We start from the raw sequence: 21,490 nt of genomic DNA on the forward strand, positions 1-21,490 counted from the left end.
AGTTCAAGAAAGGACAGTGGAGATGAAAAGGAATGACGGAAAATTTAACGGAGGAAATGGGGGAGAACAGGAACTAAGAATGTAGGATTTTAGAGGAGAGGAACATGGAAAGAAAATGTGTGGGTGTTCTGGCAGTGAATAAATATACGTGTGTAATCCCTTGTTGCACCATCTTAGGTCATTATATAAATATCATATCAAGTACATGACAGTACTTAGTGCAAGGGACCACAGTTGTTTCATCTGGGAAGACTGGGCATGCCCTTGTTCTTATTCATTCATATGTCAATGTAAGAATCATACACTATATAGACAAAAGTATTGGGACACTTGACAATTACACCAATGGGGACTTTAGTGACCTTACATTGTAAGTGCATGAACATTGGTGTGTCGTTGGTCCCCCCCTTTGCAGCTGTGGCAGTTTCCACTTTCTGTCTACAATTATGAACGAGTTACTAAAGTTATCAAATAAATGTAGTGGAGTAGAAAGTACAATGTTACCTTTGTAGTGGAGTGGACGTATAAAGTTAAAACCAGATTTTAATTTTATTACAAATATATAATTTTTCAAATTTTGAACTGGTCTCCTTTATCTGTAAAACTGATGGAGACAAGTAGAGAGGCTGATCAGACAGAGGTAAACTGAATATGGTGGAGAGAAGGAAATACTTTCCTTTTGTTAGAAAGGTCAAACAGGGACAGTGCAATGTGTGTAAACCGTTTTTTTTGCATCTGTACCCACACACACACAATCACATATATAACGTTAAGCTCTTGCATCAAGCCTTGCAATGCTTAATAGGCTCATGGGACAGCAGTAAAATATGTATCTGAAATTGGTTTCCAGTATTAGTCATCCTTAAGTTCCCTCTTCTACTTTGACCTCAAACTGTCAAGATAGGCCTTCTCCACATATACCTAAAATGTTATTTTTGAAGTCTGACACTGTTTGCAATGTGTCAGATGTTTTGGATAACACCTGACTGCTTAGAATAATGAGAATAATTTCTCTGTGTTGTGATTAACCTTTCCTGGACCCTGCAGCTGCAGGATGACAGCTGTCCATGTGAAATGGACATATACATATATTTTAATAATGGCATCAAAGAGTTATTCAGTAGTAACAGCTTGCAGCTCTTATGGCAGTTTTACATGACAGCTATATGATTTCTTACATTGCTGAGAATTTAACATTGAAGTGAGAGAGTCCTGCGTTTTATGTTTTCATTTTTTATGGCTGTGTCCTGGCAATGGCTGTGGCTGTTGTTGCACCATGTGGCAAAACTCTATCAGTCACTACAGATGTTATCAGTCTGAATAGACGTGGATGTAAACTGTAACGTGGCTGGTGCATGGAGGTAACGCCCAACCATTCTTGTCATTAATAAAATCCTTATAAAAAAATATTACAGTTTATGCTATTTTAGAATTTATTATTGATCAAATATTTCTGTGTGAGGGGAACAACAAACTTGGTCTAATATTTAATCATATTTTCTCTACCACCTTTTATTTTTGTAGTGCACGGCTAGAAAGTGAGCTTAGAGGAAACACTGCTGTCCACACTGTGTACTGAGCCATGGCTTGGCAGGAGTGTGAAAATCGAGAAGAGCTTTAGTCAAAATGCCAGTCTACAGATCACTAAAAGCTTTCCCTCTCAGGGTTTCCCTGGGCTTTTAGACAGGCTTAGGTGGTAACATTGCCAGTGGGGTGGGTTTTGCACAGGAGAAGGGTGCTTGAAACTCCCTAAGAGCACAGAGACCTTTTGGAGCACAGCTGAAGGAACCTGTTTAACAATCAAAGGATCATAGTGAAACAAAAGGAGACACAAAATATGTTCTGGTATGTTTCATTCTGTAGTGAAACGCCTGTAGCTTTCCACATAGGTGATGATACAGTACATGGAGAAATGTACTGCCATCAGTTTGGTCTTAAACAGTAAAAGTCATAAAATAACTGCAGCAAAACATTACACATAACAATATGAAGAGTAAAATGTAAAATAAAAATGCTGTGAGTGCCTGTTGAGTGGATGAGTTGTGGCTTTGCAGGAATGTTGCAGGAGAAAACCATAGTCAACCAAGCCAGGTATTAATGGAGTCATGAATGCTTGCAGGGACCACAAGTGGTGTAGGGGTTAGATTTAATATCCAGGCTGGCCCAGGACTGAACCCTGCTGAAACCATCTCTTCTCGCAGTTTTAGCTTCAGTCTTAATGTTACAGAGTTTGCAGGAAAGGGGAGTAACACAGTGGCCAAAGATAAATTGTCCAGCCATAATGCACAGGTATGTATCTAATTATTTTCTGGTGGCGTAGGTTTGTCCAACTATGGGAGAAGATGTACATGAGATATATATTTTTTAACTGTTGTAATGACAGTTGTAAATGAAAGATTTGACTTTAGTTTTGGTGCTGTAGTGCGTCTTAAACACAACAGACGAACTCTGTTGACATCAAAGGTGCTTGGGTCTCGGACACATTCAGAGTTCATGGACGATGTGTCCGAGATGTCAACCTTCTGACGTGAAGGTTCTTGTTTACATTCACATTTGCCAATTATTAGTCATTTTACTTTGTTCATTTTAAAATGTCAAGAATATTTTCGGGGGTTTACATGTGTATATAATGCATATATTTTGTATTTTAAATTTTATAATTTCATTGTGCAACCCAGTGTTGTACAAGGACAAATAAATTACCTTGATCCTTGATGTAGTATTAAGTACTTTAATATTCAGTGCTTTGGTCCTCTGTGTGAAGAGAAGATGACAGTTAAAGGTAGCCTGTTCCTTTCCTCTGGACTTAGTGGAAAGAGTCCAAATTAGAGTAGTTATCAGCCCTAAAGAATCCTCTAACTCCTCTTCTTTTCCTCTGTTCTCTAAGAACTCTGAAGTTATGCAGGCTCAAAGAGACAATGAGAGGTGGAGGAAAGGAGGTGGTAAAAATAGAGATGGATGGTGAAAGCAAAAAATGGAGAGAAAGTGTTTTTGAAAGCTAACAATAGGGAGACGACTGTGTTTGAAAAGGGCGTGCGGCAGCTAAGGAGGATGAAGCGGTTCAGGATTCATTTACATCAGGCCTGACAACTGCATCACATCTCCCCAAGAGCCACACAGCTCTGGCTTAGAGATTCCTGAAGAGGATCCTTCTTCTAGCTCCCTCTCTTACACCCGCTCTCTGACTTTTCTTTTTCTCCCTCCTGTCTCTTTTTTCCTCTTTCCTTTTTTCACTCTTATTCTCTCCTGTGCTCCCTCTTCTGCTCTCATGCGCTTGCCAGTCTTCAATCAGCCATCATGAAAGTGTCTGTCTGGCCGTCTTAACTATCCTCTGAGAGGCAGACACTTGTCTGGGCCTGCCTTCATCCCCTAAAGGCTTTTTTTGACTTGGACTTATTTCCCTCCTCACACCTTTTCAACTTCCCTAAAGAGCTGACAACAAGTGAGAGCGACAGGGCAAGATAAACATGAGGGAAAGAGACAGGAAGGGAGATGAGAGGGGGAAGTTGTCAGCCGTCGACTGAGAGCTAAGAGAAAGTAAAGATGGGTATGAAAAGTAGGGAGAGATGGGGAGCAAATGAAAATGAGGTGAGGAAGCTCAAAAACAGAGTAAAGGTGAAGGATTCGAATGACCTCGTGAGGAGGAGAAAGGACAAAGCAAGGAGGACCAGAGCAGAAGACAGACAGAAAAGATGAAGAAGGAGAGGGAGGCTCTCGTAAGACAGGGAGAGTCACGTTTATCAGTGGTCCCACAGTGTGTTTCCCTAACACAGGATTTGGAGATGGGGTAAAGGGAGAGAGTAGGACAGCTAGGGCACATTAAAGTTTTTTGTGGGGGGAGAGCCCCTCTCATGGAAGTATCTTTCTTTATGCCGGGGTTTGATGTGAAAGGGAGCTGTTCCTGCTTTGACGGTGTTGTCTGCTGTGCAGTTTTTAATATTCATGCAGCAGATCGGGAAAGGAGAGAGGAAAGGAGTGAAGAGAAGATTTTTGGTCAAACAGAAAGCTAATTTGCGGCTGAGGCAGTTTAGCCTGAGGCTCTCTCTGCTACTGGGAAAATGAGCTGGAAGATTAGCTGTATGTATAATTCACACACACATGGTCACACTCACACACACACATGCCCACGTGCGCAGATATGCAAAAGCACACCAGTGGCTCAGGTATACACTTGTGTAGACAGATGCACATATGCACACACAAAGCAGCTGCCACTCTCTGAGACGTTGTGTGTTACAGCAGTAACCTGCTGATAGGCCTTTAGTGCAGCTTCTGCCCCTCAGGCAGCTCCCTAACATGTATATGCAGGTTCCTTTGTGCGGCTCAGATGCTGTTAATGGTTTCCAATGATGCATCATTTAAATGTTGATTTTTTTTTTATTGATCACCTTTGTCATTTTTATTTTCTTACAAAGTTTACATAAGTGTTATTGCATAAGTCAAGTTTTTCTTAGAAGTCATAGTATGTGACTGCCTCAAATCTTCAAGCTACATTGAAAATGGAAACAAAGTGAGGTGTTGTTTATTGTGGTGAATTCTAAGTGTTAATATATTTGTAGCATTCACAATTTTTGATAATGTTTTTTATTTGTTCTCTCAGAAAAAGTGTTTACTGCATAAAGCTGGAAATACACACAGTAAGGCCTGAGTTCATGCTGGTCAGCATAGACTCATGTCTCACACTGACTGATTTCCAGGTCCATGACAGACGTGTGAGTCTATTCCTGGATGGGCTCGAGGAGGATGGAACACCATTTGACACACAACCTCTGACCGCCAGGCTCTCCGATAGCAGCGAGGATGGGGCCATGTGGGTGGGACTCAGCTCCAGTGGTAAAGATGGCTGGTTTTTAAAGCTCTTTTTATGTTTTTGACATATAACAACTTACTTTGATTTAGAGATGCAAGTGTTGGGAATGTTACTTTTGAAATGTAAATGGTTACAGATTATTAGTTACCCTGTTAAAAGTGTAATTATTAATATAATCTTAAATTACTTCATCAGAGGGCTGTCAGTGAATACATTTGATTTCTTTTTGATTGCTTTTTAACAAATGTTTTAAACTGGACGGTAAAGGTGAAAAATCCTAAAAACATACAGGTGCATCAACTTAACTCAGGTTTGACATTTCAGTGTTGACAGCAATTTATTGTAGATAAAAAAGCTTTATAATGTACATTAACATCAGAGCTCTTTTCTGTTTAAATTATGGAAAATCTTGCTGAAAGACATTTTTGACTGAAGGCAGCTGCCTTGGCGGGGTGGCATACTCAGGTTACATTGTTAGAGAGGCGGTGCAAATTTAAACAAGAGAGCCATTCAAAACCACAACAACAGTTTTTGTTGTAACATACTTCCCAGTGAATAAGGCATGTCACCGAGATAGCTCGTTGTACGCCATCCTGTCCTTGATGGTGTTTAACTCAAATTTGTCCTAATGGGTTTTTATTTGTCCACGCTATTTAGAAATATAATTCTAATTTTAATTCGATTTTATTTACTTTATTTATCCCAAGCTGGGAAATTTCTTCTCTACATTTAACCCATCACTGATTGAAACACACATACATGCAACATGTAGTGAAACACACAGGAGCAGTGGGCTGCAACTATCAAGCGTTCGGGGAGCAAGTTGGGGTTAAGTGCCTTGCTCAAGGGCACGTCAGCCAGCTAATGGGGTGGGGGGGGGTATTTTTTCCCATTAATCACTCCACTACACCCAAATTTTTCCTGCCCGTCTGGTGGAGGAATTGAACCGGCAACCTTCCGATCACAACCTCAAGGCCACAGCTGCCTAGAGAAGGCATCCCTCAGTGATTAATGTTATGTTCCAAATTCTCTATATAGACAAAAGTATTTGATCACACCTCTTTATTATTGAATTCAGGTGTGGTATTGGGCTGTTTTTCAGGGGTTGGGTTAGACCCCTTACTTCTAGTCAAGGGAAATCTTAATGCTTCAGCATACCAAGACATTTTGAACAATGCTATGCTACTAACACCACAACAACAGCCCAGGGAAGGCCCCCCTCCACCTCGGCATGACTGCACCTCAGAGCACAAAGCAAGGTCCGCAAGAACATGACCGGTTGTCTGTGAGCTAAAAGAGCAGAAACTGCCGCATCCGCAATGGGGCGACTAACTCCACACTAATGTCTGTGCACTTTTTTTAAAATTATTTTTTCAGCTTTTTGCCTTTTATTCGTATAGAACGGCTGAAGATATGACAAGGAAAGGGGGGCGGAGAGAGGGGATGACACGCAGTAAATGAGCTACAGGCAGGAGTCGAACCTGTGGGCACTGCAGAGGACAGACAGCCTCAGTACATGGATCACACACACACACACACACACACACACACTCTACCAACTGAGCTACAGGGCCATCCCATGTCTTTGCACTTTGAAAGAGATGTCACCAAAGTCCTCGGTGGTGTAATGGCCATCTGACTCAATATGCTTGTCTATGTAGTGTATAAGCATTTTATTTACATTTGGATATCCCCTATGTAATCACCAGTATTTTGCATAGTAACTTGAATTTATTTTTCTGTGTAACCAATCACAGTGTCATGTATATTGTCATTATGTAACACCATTACATATAACCAGTTACTCCCCAACAATGTGTATTTGATTCAGATTCTCCAGTGATACTGCTTTAAAATATCTCAAAATTATAAATTAGTGAAAGAAACAACTAGGAGTCTTCAAAAATTTAAAAAAATATTTGCAGCGGAAAACAAAAATCAAATCCATTTCCAATCCTCTGCCTAAACAGGGACCATTGTGTGTTTTTTTTTCTCCACTTGGAGAAAAATTACCTTTTACTTTATCATGTCTGTATATCTAAATACGGTGTCAATGACCACTCCACCTTTATTTTCTCCCCAGCCTTTATCCCCCTTCAACTACACATCTGTGATTGATTGGTGGTGCCTGGGAGCCGCCTCAGAGTCGATAGGAGAGAAATTGAGAGAAAAATGATATCCGTTCATCTCCAGGGTGATAAACGAGTGTTTTTCTTCTCGTTTATCAGGCATTGATCCCTAGTTCACGGCAGGTAGCATCTGATCAGTTGAAGATCACATCAGTGGTGCTGATCAATACGAATGATTGGCTCGTCAGGGTCTCTCGTCAAGAGAGAGAGTGTGTGTGCACCCGTGTGTGTGTGTGGTTGTTGAAGCTGGGGGCTGTGTCTGGAATTCTGATCAGTGGATTGATTATGCGAATGCTGATCAGATGTATTGATTAACAACTATGCCTGTTTTTGCAGGGGACCCTGCTGACTGAAAATTGTATATTTGAAAATTACAGCGAGATGTCAAGAGCAGAGCTTTCACTGTCAACCACATTCTTAAAGTAGCAGATCAGTATAGAATGACCAGTTCTGTCAAAAAGGGTGCGAAATTGTCATGAATCAGCTGCTAGAAACAGATCATTAGTAACTCCTGTGGGAGCTGGTTTGGTGCAGCAGTGTGATTTTATCAAACTATGCTAGAGTTCTAGTGGTCACTGATTTGGGACAGAGAGAAAAGCAAGAAAAAAAAATCATTCATAACTCTCAGTTACCTGCATTAACTGTCATTAGCTCTAACAACATGCAAACACTGAAGAGGAAACTGAGAGCGCTTGATGACAGAAACTGAAACACAGAGAGAAGACAGAGACCCACAGAGAGAAGAGAGAATTAAAGCTTATACCTTGCATCATCCCAGTAACAATAGGGAGAGTGCTTTTCAGAGGAAGGCATAATCCCATTTCCACACGCTAAAGAAATCCTGAGCCAAAGCCTGAGGCTGCACAACCACACACTGTTCTTACACACTTACACCCCATAAAACTCCCTCCCTCTCTCCCTCTCTCTCCATTCACACATACACCACCACCTTCCCAACACACACACCTTCACATTGTAGTTGGGCCAAACATGGCAAAGCCTCTCTCGACTGCAAATACACACACGTTCATGCACACACACTCATACACTCTTTTTCTCTAAAGTAAGGATGTTTTTTTGGAATAGATGCAGTGAAGGCTCTGACACACACATGCACACAAAGCTAAACATGGCAGGGGTTCTGTCGATGCTTAGGGACGTTTATCTGTCAGAGTTGTTGTCAAACTAGACAGAAGTTTGTTGGACACTAAAAGACTCTGGCTCTCTTTGGACCAGCATCAACATCTGTGTGGGTCTCTCATGTTGCATCCAACATTATCACATATGTATGGTTGTCGTGTGGGGATGTGTTGGGCGCTTGATTGTGTTCATTTATGCGTCTGATTGTGTTTCTTGTGTGAAGTCCACTGTCCATGTGTCTGTCTGGTGTGTCTGTCTGTCTGTCTGTCTGTCCTGGTGTTTGTTTGCTAGATAAAGCGACTTCTTGGCATATTTGGTATACAGTATGTGGTGTCTCTTGTCCAAGACCTTTGCATTTCATCCTTTGCAGATTCTCTCTTCTCAACATCAGCCAACTTTACCAGGGCCCTCTCTTCCTGTTTTCTTTCCTGTGTTGTCACTCAGTAGACCAACATATATATTTATTATAGCTAAAAAAATCATTTGATTAGTGGGTACGCAAAGAGCTTATATGCAGCAGTTTTGTTTTATTGTTTGATTCATTTTTGAACAAAAGTGCTCAAAATTAGCCTGTTCCAGTATCTCAAATGTTAGTATTTGGGGCTAGAAGCTTTGTCTGTTTTTTCCAGATTTTATCTATCCATCCATTTTCTATACCACTTTACCACTATACCACATTTATAAGTTTTAGATAAAGTAAAATAATAAAATGGTCATAACAGACACGGGTTATAAATAAATGACCATCTACAAACAGGAATCAGCTCGGTTAAAGGAGGAAACCCTGTGAAGCACAGTTTTCCTCAGTGAAAATGAGTCAGGCGAGGCTGTAATACCTGGTTATCCTTAGATAGACCTGTTTTGGCCCTGGCCTCAAACAAAACTAATGAATTTGTCCTTATAAGCCGTGCTACACTGTTGCCGATCCTGTTTAGCTTTGTATCATGAACTGGGCCATTATAAGCAGCTGTGGGCAAGCCTCACTTAGCTGGTATCAAGACACTGATAAGATAATCTACTAAATACTATGAAATCCTCTCACTCACTGCCTTCAGTACCAACCCATTTACAGCTTCTTTATGTTCTTTTCTCCTCTCTTTTTCATCTCCCCAGGGTCTAATCAGTTCATTGGGTGGATGCAGGACTTTAGATTTTATCCTGCCACTCTGACCAACAGGTGAGTTGGATAGAGTAAGACGGATAGAAAGAAGGATGAACCGAAAAAGGACAATAGGAAATGAGCACTGAAAAAGAAGAGGTTAGAAGGAAGGAAACTGCGATTGACGCGGGAAAGGGAGGGGGACTGATAGCAAAAGATAGAGTGAAGAAAGTGAGGATGATATAAAAACGAGGAGAAATAGACAGGGAGATACTGTATAGATTAGAGCAACACGGGAAGAGGAGCAGTATGGAGTGATAAAGGGAAAGATGGTCAGAGCAAAGAAGGCGAAGGCTAATCATTGCATCTTAAGATCCATACTGCTTCCAGAGGATTTTCCTGAGAATTCAATACAAGGCAATTAGTGTTTTGCTCAGCAGTGATGTATTGCACACAGTAAGGACTTGGAGCTTACAAGTTCCTCACATCAAGATTGGGGTAAGACAAAATGAAAGATTGAGTTTTCAAATTATGCTTTTGATTTTCCACTTTGAACTAGTCAAAGGCCCATGCACAGGTGCCTTCAGACTTTATCTCAAAATTTAAGTTAGTGCAAAGTTTGCTCACTGTTGTTTGTGTTCATTATAATGGTCACTGCACAACTTAAACTGTCTTTCAAATGTTTTGATTTAATTTTTTTGGGTATAAAACATAGATATAGTTTTTGGGTCCAATCAAATTTCATAAAAACTTCACTGTTTAACTTTATGCCATACATTCAGTAAGCTTTCTAGCATCAGATTATATTTTGCTTCAGTGCTGCATCATGGTTAATAGAATATATTGTTTCTTGTTTCAACAGGGAAATAGTGGAGGTGTACTCAGGGGCCCTGCCCGAGCTCCATGCCCAGTCTGAGTGTCGTTGTCCTCCCAGTCACCCCAGAGTACACCCTTTAGTAGAGAGGTACAGTATTATGTATACCTAACTGTAGACTGTATAGTTAAACATTACAGCATTATCAATATTTTTTGTATGTTGATGAATTTGTTAATATACCTGCACATGTACATTTTCACTGTTAACAGATACTGCATCCCCAGCGGTGTTGAGGACACCACCAATGACAGAGTCTTAAGACTCAACCTTAATGCCCATCCACTCAGTTATATCAATGATCAGGACCTGGGAACCACATGGCTTTCTAAGATCATGACTGCACAGGAACTGGATGAAGGAATCACCATCACCGTGGATTTAGCTAATGGACAATACCAGGTAAGAGATTTGCAATGAAATGGACATGGATATTATTATTATATATTAACTGGCCTTTAAGTTTAGTTGAATGTGACAGGCTTTTCTCAAGCCTGATGTATTTTTTAACTGTTTTTACCATTTGAGTGGCAGGGTGGTGCAGTGGTAAGCACTGTCACCTCACAACAAGAGGGTTCTGGGTTCAAATCCCCATCTGGGCTTTTCTGTGTAGAGTTTGCATGTTCTTTCTCTTTTCTTTTCTCTGGGTAGTCCGGTTTCTTCCCTCAGTCGCAAAAACACGCACCTTAGGTTAATTCGCCACTCTATATGGCCCCTAGGTGTGTGTGTGTGTGTGTGTGGTTGTCTGTCTTTGCATGTCAGCTCTGAGACTGACTGGCGACCAGTCCAGGATGTACCCCACCTCTCACCTGGAGTCAGCTGGGACAGGCTCCAGCCGTCCACGCGACCCTGACAGATACAGAGGGTTAGGTATCGAAAATTGATGGATTTTTACCATTTTTTGGAATTGCAGTTGTGGTTGAAGATAATGTCTAAAATGCCTCTGCTCTGCCATCAGTTTGGATGCATGGATTGAGGGGGACATTCACGAATAGGTTGAGATGTATGATTAAACTGACTGAGCCTGTTGAGCTTATCATTAAATCAGTGCACCTCTCACTTGTACCCTGTGGATGAAGATATTATTTATTCTGAAAGACACCACTGTCTCCAGAAGACACCATTCTGTAACCAGCAGGCTTTGGGTCTGATCCTTGCAGTAGGCACTTTGTATACTGTTGACCTAACAACTTTGGAGATTTTAACACATTAGCTTTGTGTGTTGTGCAAGCTGACGAACAATCCATGTTTGACCCCTTCAGGCTGCTTGTTTTGTTAAGATCCAGTTGTTGCCATTTATTTTTTTATTTATCACTTTTCATACTTTTATGTCTATGCATGATATCTGCATTGAAACCCTGATCTGGGTTGTGAGCCAGTGTCAGCTAATGTGTATGGACCCAGTCAGGTTAACAGCAAGAGTGCTTTTTTTCTGTTGTTGTTTAAATGGTATATCGGCCTCCTTAATTACTCATTCATCATTGACCACTTTCTGTCATAGCAGAAATGCAGCAATAAAAACAATGCACAGTATCTATCTGTTTGTACCTTTATGTGCAGTGGACAGTAGTACTTTCTAAGCACTGCAGTGAGGAAAAAGTGGGGGAGAGAGAAAGAGCGAGAGAGAGAGAGAGAGAGAGAGAGATTGCTGGATTTTAGCCTCGCCGAAGCTGGGGCTGTCAAAAGACTCGTCCCTCTTCTCTCTGAAGTGTGTATTTGAGTGTGGGCAGGATTTTGGGAGCTGTCCTGACGTGGTAGCTCAACTCAAGTCCCCAGATAAAAGACACTTTCTGAAGTTCAGTTTGTGTGTGTGTGTCTGTGTGTGTGTGAGAGGGTTTCCGCAGTGGTGGTGGCTTAATGCGCTCCCTGCTGTGTAACCCAGTGTCCCAGCCCACACTGTAGTGAGGCAGATAACACTTAACACACATACCCACACACCTACACACAGACACTCACATGGTTTATGCGTTACATTAAACTGTTTGTGTGTGTGCATGCGTGTGTGTGTGTTTGTGTAACTATGTGTCTGTGTATCGTGTGAGGGCTGCCATTTGAGCAACACTAAGGTTGCATAAAACCTCATTAAAATGTGATTTGTAATTTGAGATGCAAAACAATAACAGCTCTTACTGTGGCCTTGAAAATTACTATAGAGGTCAATAAATATGTCTGACGCAGTGTCAAGAAACATTTAAAGATTCACAGTGGTTGAGTTTATGTCATGTATGTTTTGGATTGCATTACATTGTACAGCTGTATGTGTGTTCTGTTCATGCTAACCTCTACCTCTCTCTTGTCCAGGTATTCTATGTTATAGTTCAGTTCAGAGGCATCTTGCCTGACTCGGTTTTGATCCAGAGGCGTCAGCTTGACCACACAGAACTTGAGAGTGGCACCACCACAGAACTGCCCTGGTTGGACTGGCAGTATATGGCAAGAAACTGCAGCGTTTTTGAAATGCAGAACAATGGACCTTTACTGAGACCAGACTCTGTCAACTGTCTGCAGTTGCCCAGGTAAGTACCATGAATGAATGTGTGGAAAATATTCAGTATTATGTCCCTTACTGTATTATTATTGACCATACAGTGAAATAGAGAAAAATATTTTTTTAAAAATCATCTGAACATCAGAACGCCGATGACTGAATTGATTTTACACGTCTAAATACAAAAAAATACCTCTCTTCCATTTATATATAGTTTTAAACCTCCAAATGACTTAAAAAATACATAAAACTGCCACAACTGTAAAATCACCAAAATTTTACATTTTTGACTGCACATCACCTGGACAATAACATATTTCACTTCAGTAGTATTATTAAGATGTCAGATGTTGCCAGCGCTGACTGAAACAGCTTTGAATCATCTGTATGTGGGGAAAGCTGAAAATACACTTCTCAGACAGTCTGTTCTTCTGTTTGGAGCATCCTCCCCAGAGCAGAACCACATGTTCTTGTTCTATGCTGTTGGGTGGCCTCTAAGGCAGAGGAGATTACACAGAAATTACTGGCAGGACTAAATAAAGAAGTATTTGTACACACATTAACGCATATTTATGCACACACGTGTTTGTGCGTGTTAGTACATGCACTAACACACACAAAACATAAGTCAACAGAAATCAAAGGAATCAGACATCCCCTTTCCACACATATACAGCCAAGACACACGTGCGTGCACACACAAACACACGCACACACACAATCTCTCTGTCATTCTCACAGTAACTTGGTTTATAAAGCTAACACCTACAGCGCTGCCTTGGCACATGACCGGTAACAGGCTCTCAGTTGGCACTAGATCGAGGACTGGACTTGGAACGTAGTCTTAACATACACACACAATCTCACACACTAAATCTTGGCATCGCTGCTTATATCAAGGCCTTGGTTGGCACTAGATGGAACAGGTATGCATTGATCACAGATCATGCAGTCATTGCTTATTTTTCACTTGACTGACAAATTATATCACATACAACCTTTCCTGGCACAGGAAGTAGCTGTTGAACCTTTCATTGGCAACATAACAAAACGCTCTGTGACATTAGTGGTTGGTAATTATACCAAAAAGAACACTGTCTTTGATCTTGCAAGATTTATGTTTTTATCTTGCAAGATTTATTTAATCCCGCAAGAGACATTGCCTCCACAGAGCCCGCTGGAGTGTCTGGCAAGATAAATTTAAGCATGCATCACTCATTTCAGGTGTTTTCATGCCAGTGAATTGGAGTACAGCTCGAGCAGTGCTGTTAGTGATCCTTTTGCATCTTGTCTACCTGTACAGATCAACAGGTATTTTTTGGGAGATGAACAGCAAGAGCTTGAGCAAAGTAAATACGATACAAGTTGATCTAATTGGTCAATATTTAAATGCTTTTTTCTTAACTATTTCTATAAGTGTCTTGTGTTCTTGCACTCATGATTTTTTTTTTTTTCTTTCATTGAGTTGTGACTAAAATTTCTGCTGCATAGAAATATTCTTATATGCATATACGTCTCGTTACTGCTCTGAATAAGGTGCTTGGATCTTGTTTGATCCAGCCAGGTTGTTCCAGGTCCCCCTGTGTTATTTTTTTTCCTCTGCTGAAGTTTATACAGACATTTACAAGTAGCCTTTCTCTCAAGCTATTGAATGACCTGTCAGTTGCACGTCACAGGCAGCACAAAAGGCGGTGTGGTTGTTTTTTACTATATGTGCAGCATCCCAACGGTTCATAATTAACCAGTTGCATCAAAAAATGAAAAATGAAAAACAAAAACAAAAAGCAACAGTTGTTTGGTTCAGTTAGTTAATGTTTCAAACTGCTGCTAGGACATCGGTTACAGGAGGTGATAAGTGCCTGAATTACGGACCTGAATGGAAGTTTTTATCACCTTATCTGTCTGTACAAGTAAGTGTTTCATTATTAGTTGTAGAGAGGGAGAAGTAGGCTGCAGGGAGACAGCAACAGAAACATACAAAGAAAAAGGAGGTTAAATTATAAAAGCTTTGATCTTAACTATGGCACTTTTATTGTGTTATGCTGTGCTGTATTCTTTGCTGTACACTGTAGCTGTACCGATACAGGACTTCTGCGGGAAGATATCATTATTTGGGAGATTTGGGATTATTTGAGAGTTAAAAATAAGATACGTGTGTTATAGTATAGAATATTTTTTAAAATATACACATTCTAAAGCTGATATATTGGCCTTGCTGATTTATTTAGCTTTATTGTACACCACTTGTCACATCTAAAGGTGTCGCTACCATATAACAATACTGATAATAATTTGAGAGGTGACTAACAAAAAAATAGTCAACATGATCACCAAATATACACTTTGTTGACAGTTTGTTTTTAAAATAATCGTGTTTTTTTTCTTTTCCTGCTGTGTTATTTGTTCTTGCCCAGTTGGTTTAATGCATGTTTGTGTTTTCTGTGTTCCAGTGATGTTCCTTATTCAGGAGGTAACATCACATTCAGCCTGCTGACCCCAGAACCAAACCCGAGGCCGGGCTATAATGACTTCTACAACACTCCTGCCCTGCAGAAGATGGTACATGCTACCCAGGTCAGGATACACCTGAGTGGACAATACCACACCGGAGCAGCTGGTGTGAACCAGCGACACAGATACTATACCATCAACGAGATTACCATCAGTGGCAGGTGGGAAGTTACAAATATTTCTACAAAGATCCACTCATCTGTTCTTGAAAGTTGCTTTTCTGCTGTAACGATGAATTTTAGTGTCTTCACGTATTTCTGTAAGCGTTTCACAGATTAATGAAGAAGAACCACAATATGAAAATTTTGTTCATGAACAGTCACTTGTGTTACAGTCGTATTTAAGTGTGTAATTGAATAAAAGAATCACTTGAAGATCTTTTCAATGCTGGTTTGTTAAAAATGTGTGAGCATAGCTCGACATCTAGAAAAATATTTTGACACAGATTGTTGAGTTTCGGCAGTGCTTTCTGGGAGTGATTGTGAACGCGTCTCTTCATTAGACTGACAGAGTGACTGTTTTTTATGACAGTGGTAATTATAGGATTATGCAGGAGGCAATCATCTCTAACTCTTTCTCTCCCTCCTCCTCCCTCTAAGCTGTTTTAATTAGTAGCTTGTTACAGTGAAGTAGGAGAAACAGAGATTTCGAGCTGCTGAAATCTCATCTGTGCATTCTTCATCTCTCCCCGTCTCCCCCCTCTCTTTCATTCCGACTCCCTCTCTTCTCTCTTCATTTTTTATAAAGTATGTAAATAGGTATGTTGGGAAGAGAGTGCGCTCGTAACTTCAGTATGTTGCTGCATTCATGAGCTTTGTTTGTCCTGCTTGTTATCTTTTTCATACAACTTTGTAGTGTTTTAAGTAGTTCACCAATTAATACAGTTTAAAAAATGTCTGAAGTATTTTTTTTTTAATTTTTTGATTTTAGATAGACATAATATAAACAAACATCTCTGATAAGGGTCTCTTAACTTTTTAAACCGCATCTTTAGCATTTCTTTTTTCGGTGCTTGTTACTTTTTAGTGAACATAGACAGAGATACCTCTGATCTATGTTATCTACAATCTACTATTGGTAGATCTACAGTTAGCTACTATTGGACGAGCCATTTCGTTGATCAAGCTCTGTTAGTGTTTCATCAGTTACTAAGTCTATTTGGCAATTGGTCATCATAACTCATGATGATGTTCATAAAATTATGATATTATGAGCCTCGTGTACTTACAGGACATCATGAGAAGAACATGTAAATAAATAATTAATACCCATATCACAATAAGGGTATTAATTATATTCATACATTATATTCATATGTCATGAAGGTATAGCAAATTTGCTTCAGTTTTAGCCAAGATGGGACCTACATACTGTATGTGTGTTTAAGTTCTTACTCAGTACTGCCCCTGCAGACTGGAGCAGGGATTTTATTGTCTCATTAGGTCATTGATTTGTGGTAATTTTTCTGAGATTTTTGTGCTTCTGTCATGAGCATGCAGTCTGCACAGGGTGTTACACTTTTGAAATTAACTGGGTTCTCTGTGCCATCCTTGCCTGATTTCCTGCCTGGCTTCTTTCAGGAGAGACAGATAGACAGATAGACAGAGAGAGAGACGGAAGCAGATAGAAAGGGGGCTGTCTGCTACCTGTTATGTTGCTCTGATAATTCTCAGGATGGCCTTTGTGAGTGTTGAATGGGAACTCCCTGATGGCACTGCTGCTGTTTCTTGGACAGGGAAGTGACAACAGAAACTTTTAAGGAAGGAAGACTTTTGTCGTGTTGTCATCTTTTTGTTATTGAATTTGTGTTTTGTTTTTTTTTCTCATTTTAATAAGAAATTGAATATTTTAATTTTCAGATTTGTACAATGCACTTTTGAGGTCCTCTCAGTGTGTTTATCTTTCTCTCCTCTCTGTTGTCTGGCCAGATGCGAGTGTCATGGCCATGCTGACCACTGTGATACCAGTGTGACGCCCTACCGCTGTCTGTGCCTGCCTGAGAGCCACACAGAGGGAAACAATGTGAGTAGCGAACCTGTACAACCAATTTGTAATGTTCACCTCAGTTGTAAGTATGGTGGTGTCCCTCACACACCCTGTATTGGTGCTTTAACCAGCACGTGTTGTTAAGTTATTTAAGGATCTTGTTGAAACACACAACCCGCCTCTTCAGACACAACTGCATTACATTGGTTTGCATTCCAAGGGGATTTTATTCCCACTTATCAATAATCATTATTAGATACACATATTCAGCATCAGATGGCTCATTTTACATTCAAGCATATAAAAACACAAACACACAGAGTTTATGTTTTCATGCCCTATGGGGACATTACACACTTACAAAAATTTCCTAACTCTAACCATAACCATAACCATTACTTGCCTAACCCTAACCTTTACCCTTTCTGTAACCTAAACCTTAACCTCAGCCTAACCTTAAACCAAGTGTTCATCCTAAGTCTAAGTCCCCACGAGTAACTGTTTTTGTTTTTTTTGTCCCCACAAGGTAAGTAAAACACGTTTACACACACACACATACACACAGCAGAGAGGAGATCCCCTGGGGAGATTCTCCTCATGGTCTTAATTAAGCAGTTTTCTTCTTAACGACATGGAGGGGACTTCTCTAATAAATTACACACAAACAAACACATTTATTAGAATCCCTTTTCTGTAAGATAATTTTAACCTTCTTTTTGTCTAGTTTCATTTTGGTGTTTGTTTTTGGATAAATTCAGTGCGTGTGTTGTTGACTGCAGTGCTTTTGGTCACATGCTGTATACCAGCAGTGTCAAGCAGTTCTTCTTTGAACGTGACATTCTGCTCAGTGGACACCAGTCAGCAGTACACTGTATGTTGTTAAAGTGAAGTGAATAACAGACACAGGACTGCTTTAAAAGATGTGTGATTTATGATAACTGTACTGGTGGTGTCTGCCACAGAGTGACCCAAATCTCACACATTTTCAGTTAGATCTACAGTAGGTCACTTCTAATATGTTTAATAGTCTCCACTTATTTTTATATTTCCTTACTTTGTGGTTAGGGGAAAAATCAATTTAAAGCCGAAAAGACAATAACTAAGCCATCTGAATACTACTTAAAGAATATAAACTGTTTATCTGTGATAGTTTACAAGTGAACTGAAATATTATTATTGACTGAATTGTTTTGAAGTCGAGACCATCTTATCCTTTCACAGTTCATGGTGTTTGTTGGTCACAGTTACTTTTAATCTTCTCACACCACCAGTGGCACCACAGTGGGCATCCACAGGCTGGTGTGCTCCAGAATGTTTGCTTCCGTTTTGATTTCAATCTAGTTTGATGTTAACCAGCACCTCAGAACCAGGCTTTTGCTCACAGAGAAGTTAATGAAACTTGTCAGGTAATAGTAGGCATCACCCCAACACAGCCTCTAGTCGGTGAGCAATGAAAAGTTCAGCATGACTGCTCCACCTTACTGCAGCACAGGACAACCTGCATTATTCACTACTTATGTATCATTCATACACCTGCGTCCCTGTATTAGTGTGTGTGTGTGTGTGTGTGTCTGAGAGTTGGTATTTCAGACAGAGGCTGCAGAGGACCTAAGTGGAGAAGTACAGCTGTCAACCAGCAGCTGTTCAATTGCTTGTCTTGTTTACTCTCAAACTCAAATAACAAACACCCTCCTACACACAGCCTAATAGTTTTTCTCCAGAACAAGTTGAACTTCAGTAAACTAAAAGTCATCATAGAAACTGCTTCTACACACACACTCACACACACACACACACACACACACACAATAATCGAACATTGTGAAGTACATGCCATCATTCCGACTGGTACTGAAAAATATCTCTCCGCCCATTTCTCTTTCTCTTTCTCTTCCGCTGTATTTTTTTTATATGCCCTTTTCCTCTGTCTAGGTCCCTGCCCCACCTCCATCCATACCTCTTTGTCGATCATTCTCTTTCTCTCATACTTCGTCTTTCTCTCCGGGGTCTTAGTTTAAATAATGTCTCAAATCGACTAGAACAATGACATTCCCACAGCATGCATCTCTAATCAGCTCTCTTTCTCTCTCTGTTTGTCTTTCGCTTCATTTCACTCTCCTCCCCCTCACTCCGTATTACCTCACTTTCTAAGTATTTAATTCATTACTGTTTGCCTCCGTTTCTCATGTTTCATTACTCTGTCTCCTCCATTTTTCTTACATGTGTTTCCGTCCTTCTTACTCATGAACATGTGCGGGAGTTCTTACATATTAGAAAGAAGGAAGTAAGCAGTATGAATATATATTTGTGTGTGCTTGTGCTTTATGTTAAGTTAATCTCTACAAAGGTGATGCTTCTGAGAAAGGAATTAGTGTGTGAAGGAGTGTGTGCAATACGTGCATCTATCTATCACAGAGTCCTTTTTGTGTGATCATCTGTGTGTGCGCACTTTTCTCCCAAACCCGTCGATGTCATCTCTCTGAGTGAATATTCAGGACCTTTCTTCTGTCTCTGTAATATTGGAGCATAAAAGGCTGTGGGGAATATTAGCGTTTAATATTGCATGCGTTCTGTTGACTTGGATCGGCCTAGCACCATGACGGATGTTGTACTAATCTGCAGAATTTCCACAGTGACATTAAAGTGACAGAAATGCTCAGACATGTGTCAAGATGATCAACGGGGGCCTTGGAAGACACACACTTAAACTCTCTCTCTCTCTCTCTCTCACACACACACACACTCCCTCCACTCTCTCTCTCTCCCACTTCCTCACTCTGTCTTTTGATTCTTTCTTATGTGCACTCTGTGTCAGACTTGATCTCTCATTCTGTCACTCGGTCTCTGTACGTCTCCCCACAACTGATGGATTCAGTCATGTCTGAAAGCTATATCATATATCGCATTGTACATCACTTCATACACTCTGTTTTCTGTTGTACAATGTCTTTGTCATTTGAAGGTTCAGAGTAGCACTTTTTAGTGATTTAATGTCATCCTACATTAGTGTTAAAGAATTAAGCATAGATCATTGGTAAGATGCACGAACAATCCACAGCATCTTTTAAGCCAGCCTATGTGTGTCTTATTCCACATCAGGGTGTGTGCGGACGGCAGCTGATTTGACTGTGGACATCACTGAACAAATTGTGTTAATGTGTAGGTGCATGTGTTCATGTGAGTTGTCAAGAGTTGGAGCCAGCAGTGAGAAATTTTAAATCTTGAGTTTGGGTTTAGCATAAGATTAAATACTAGGTGAAGGTCAGTATTATGCAGAGGTGTTTGATTTGTAGATTTTTTTTTTTTTGGTGTGTAGCAATGTATATTAATTTTGATATGAAATCTGTGTGTGTGTTTCTGTGTTTGCCTCTGTGTGTGTGATAGATATTGATGGCTTGTGACATTAAGTAGCGTTGTCCAGGATCTCTGTTGCTAAAGTCTGCCTCAGCAGCAGATTTTCACCTACACTGAGGTTAACCGGGTTAACTTCAGATACACATAACATGGCTGTGTACACACAAACATGTTCACACGCGTGTTTGCGTGCGCACACACACAGGCCAGTGGCATGACCTTTCCAGTGAGAGCGTGAAATTGGTCATGGCATTTAGGATGAGTTCCCCCAGCAGATTAACACACACACACACACACACACACACACAGAGATGCTTGTGATAGGCCATCTGAATGTCCGCATATCCATTAGTGTAGGCTCCTCACTCAGCAGGTTTTGTCGAAACATTCAGAGCAAAAATAAGATGTTATCCTTGCAGCACAGTCCACCACACACACACACACACACACACACAGACATGCATGTTCAGATTTTTTATACCTCACACCATACTTATTAGTAACTGTGCACAACGTATAGAAAAGTGTTTTTTACTGACAAACTAACAACTAACGTTAACTGCATAACTATGTGCTGCTTTCATCTACTGCGACATAATGTCTTAAACAATGTCATGTCCTGCACCATTTGTTTGCCTTTGATTTAACTGTTACTAAAGCCTTAAAGTATTGTTTAGAATAGACTAAACCATGTACAGAATTCAGAAATCACATCTGTCTGTGGCATCTCACTTGTTTGGATCTGTTGCAGTGCGATTTGCTGTGAGACGACAGCATGTTCTGCAACTAAAGTCGAAACAAACCTTTCACCAGTCACAGAGGTGCTTCAACAAAACAAACTGAATAGTTTCTAATGTTCTTCATAGCTACAGTATAATGTTACAGAGACCTCACTATTTTGCCAAAAGATAAAAGCAATAGAATTAAAACCATGTACACTCAATATATAGTATGTGCTGTCTTTTCTTACTGCTGGTACTGTGTGTGGATGATGGCGTGCTATCAAAACCTTTTGTATGAAGAAGAGAATGAACGTGTGCAGTTTTCTTTTATCTCCCATACACCGGTCCCTCGACTAATTAGCAGGCTGGGAGAGAGG

At 40.3% G+C, this 21,490-nt stretch overlaps 1 protein-coding gene across 1 annotated transcript in view; it reads left to right on the forward strand.

The window, feature by feature from the left end:
- ush2a (Usher syndrome 2A (autosomal recessive, mild)) overlaps positions 1-21,490 on the forward strand; it is a 184,653-nt gene that overhangs the window by 13,143 nt on the left and 150,020 nt on the right. Inside the window, exons 6-12 of the mRNA XM_046383631.1 lie at positions 4,698-4,833; positions 9,193-9,256; positions 10,041-10,142; positions 10,265-10,454; positions 12,354-12,568; positions 14,991-15,212; positions 16,980-17,073. Coding sequence (XP_046239587.1) covers positions 4,698-4,833; positions 9,193-9,256; positions 10,041-10,142; positions 10,265-10,454; positions 12,354-12,568; positions 14,991-15,212; positions 16,980-17,073 — 1,023 coding nt within the window. The remainder of the gene's footprint in view (positions 1-4,697; positions 4,834-9,192; positions 9,257-10,040; positions 10,143-10,264; positions 10,455-12,353; positions 12,569-14,990; positions 15,213-16,979; positions 17,074-21,490) is intronic.

This window comes from Scatophagus argus, chromosome 1 (assembly GCF_020382885.2).
Source record: "Scatophagus argus isolate fScaArg1 chromosome 1, fScaArg1.pri, whole genome shotgun sequence".
NCBI lineage: Eukaryota > Metazoa > Chordata > Actinopteri > Scatophagidae > Scatophagus > Scatophagus argus.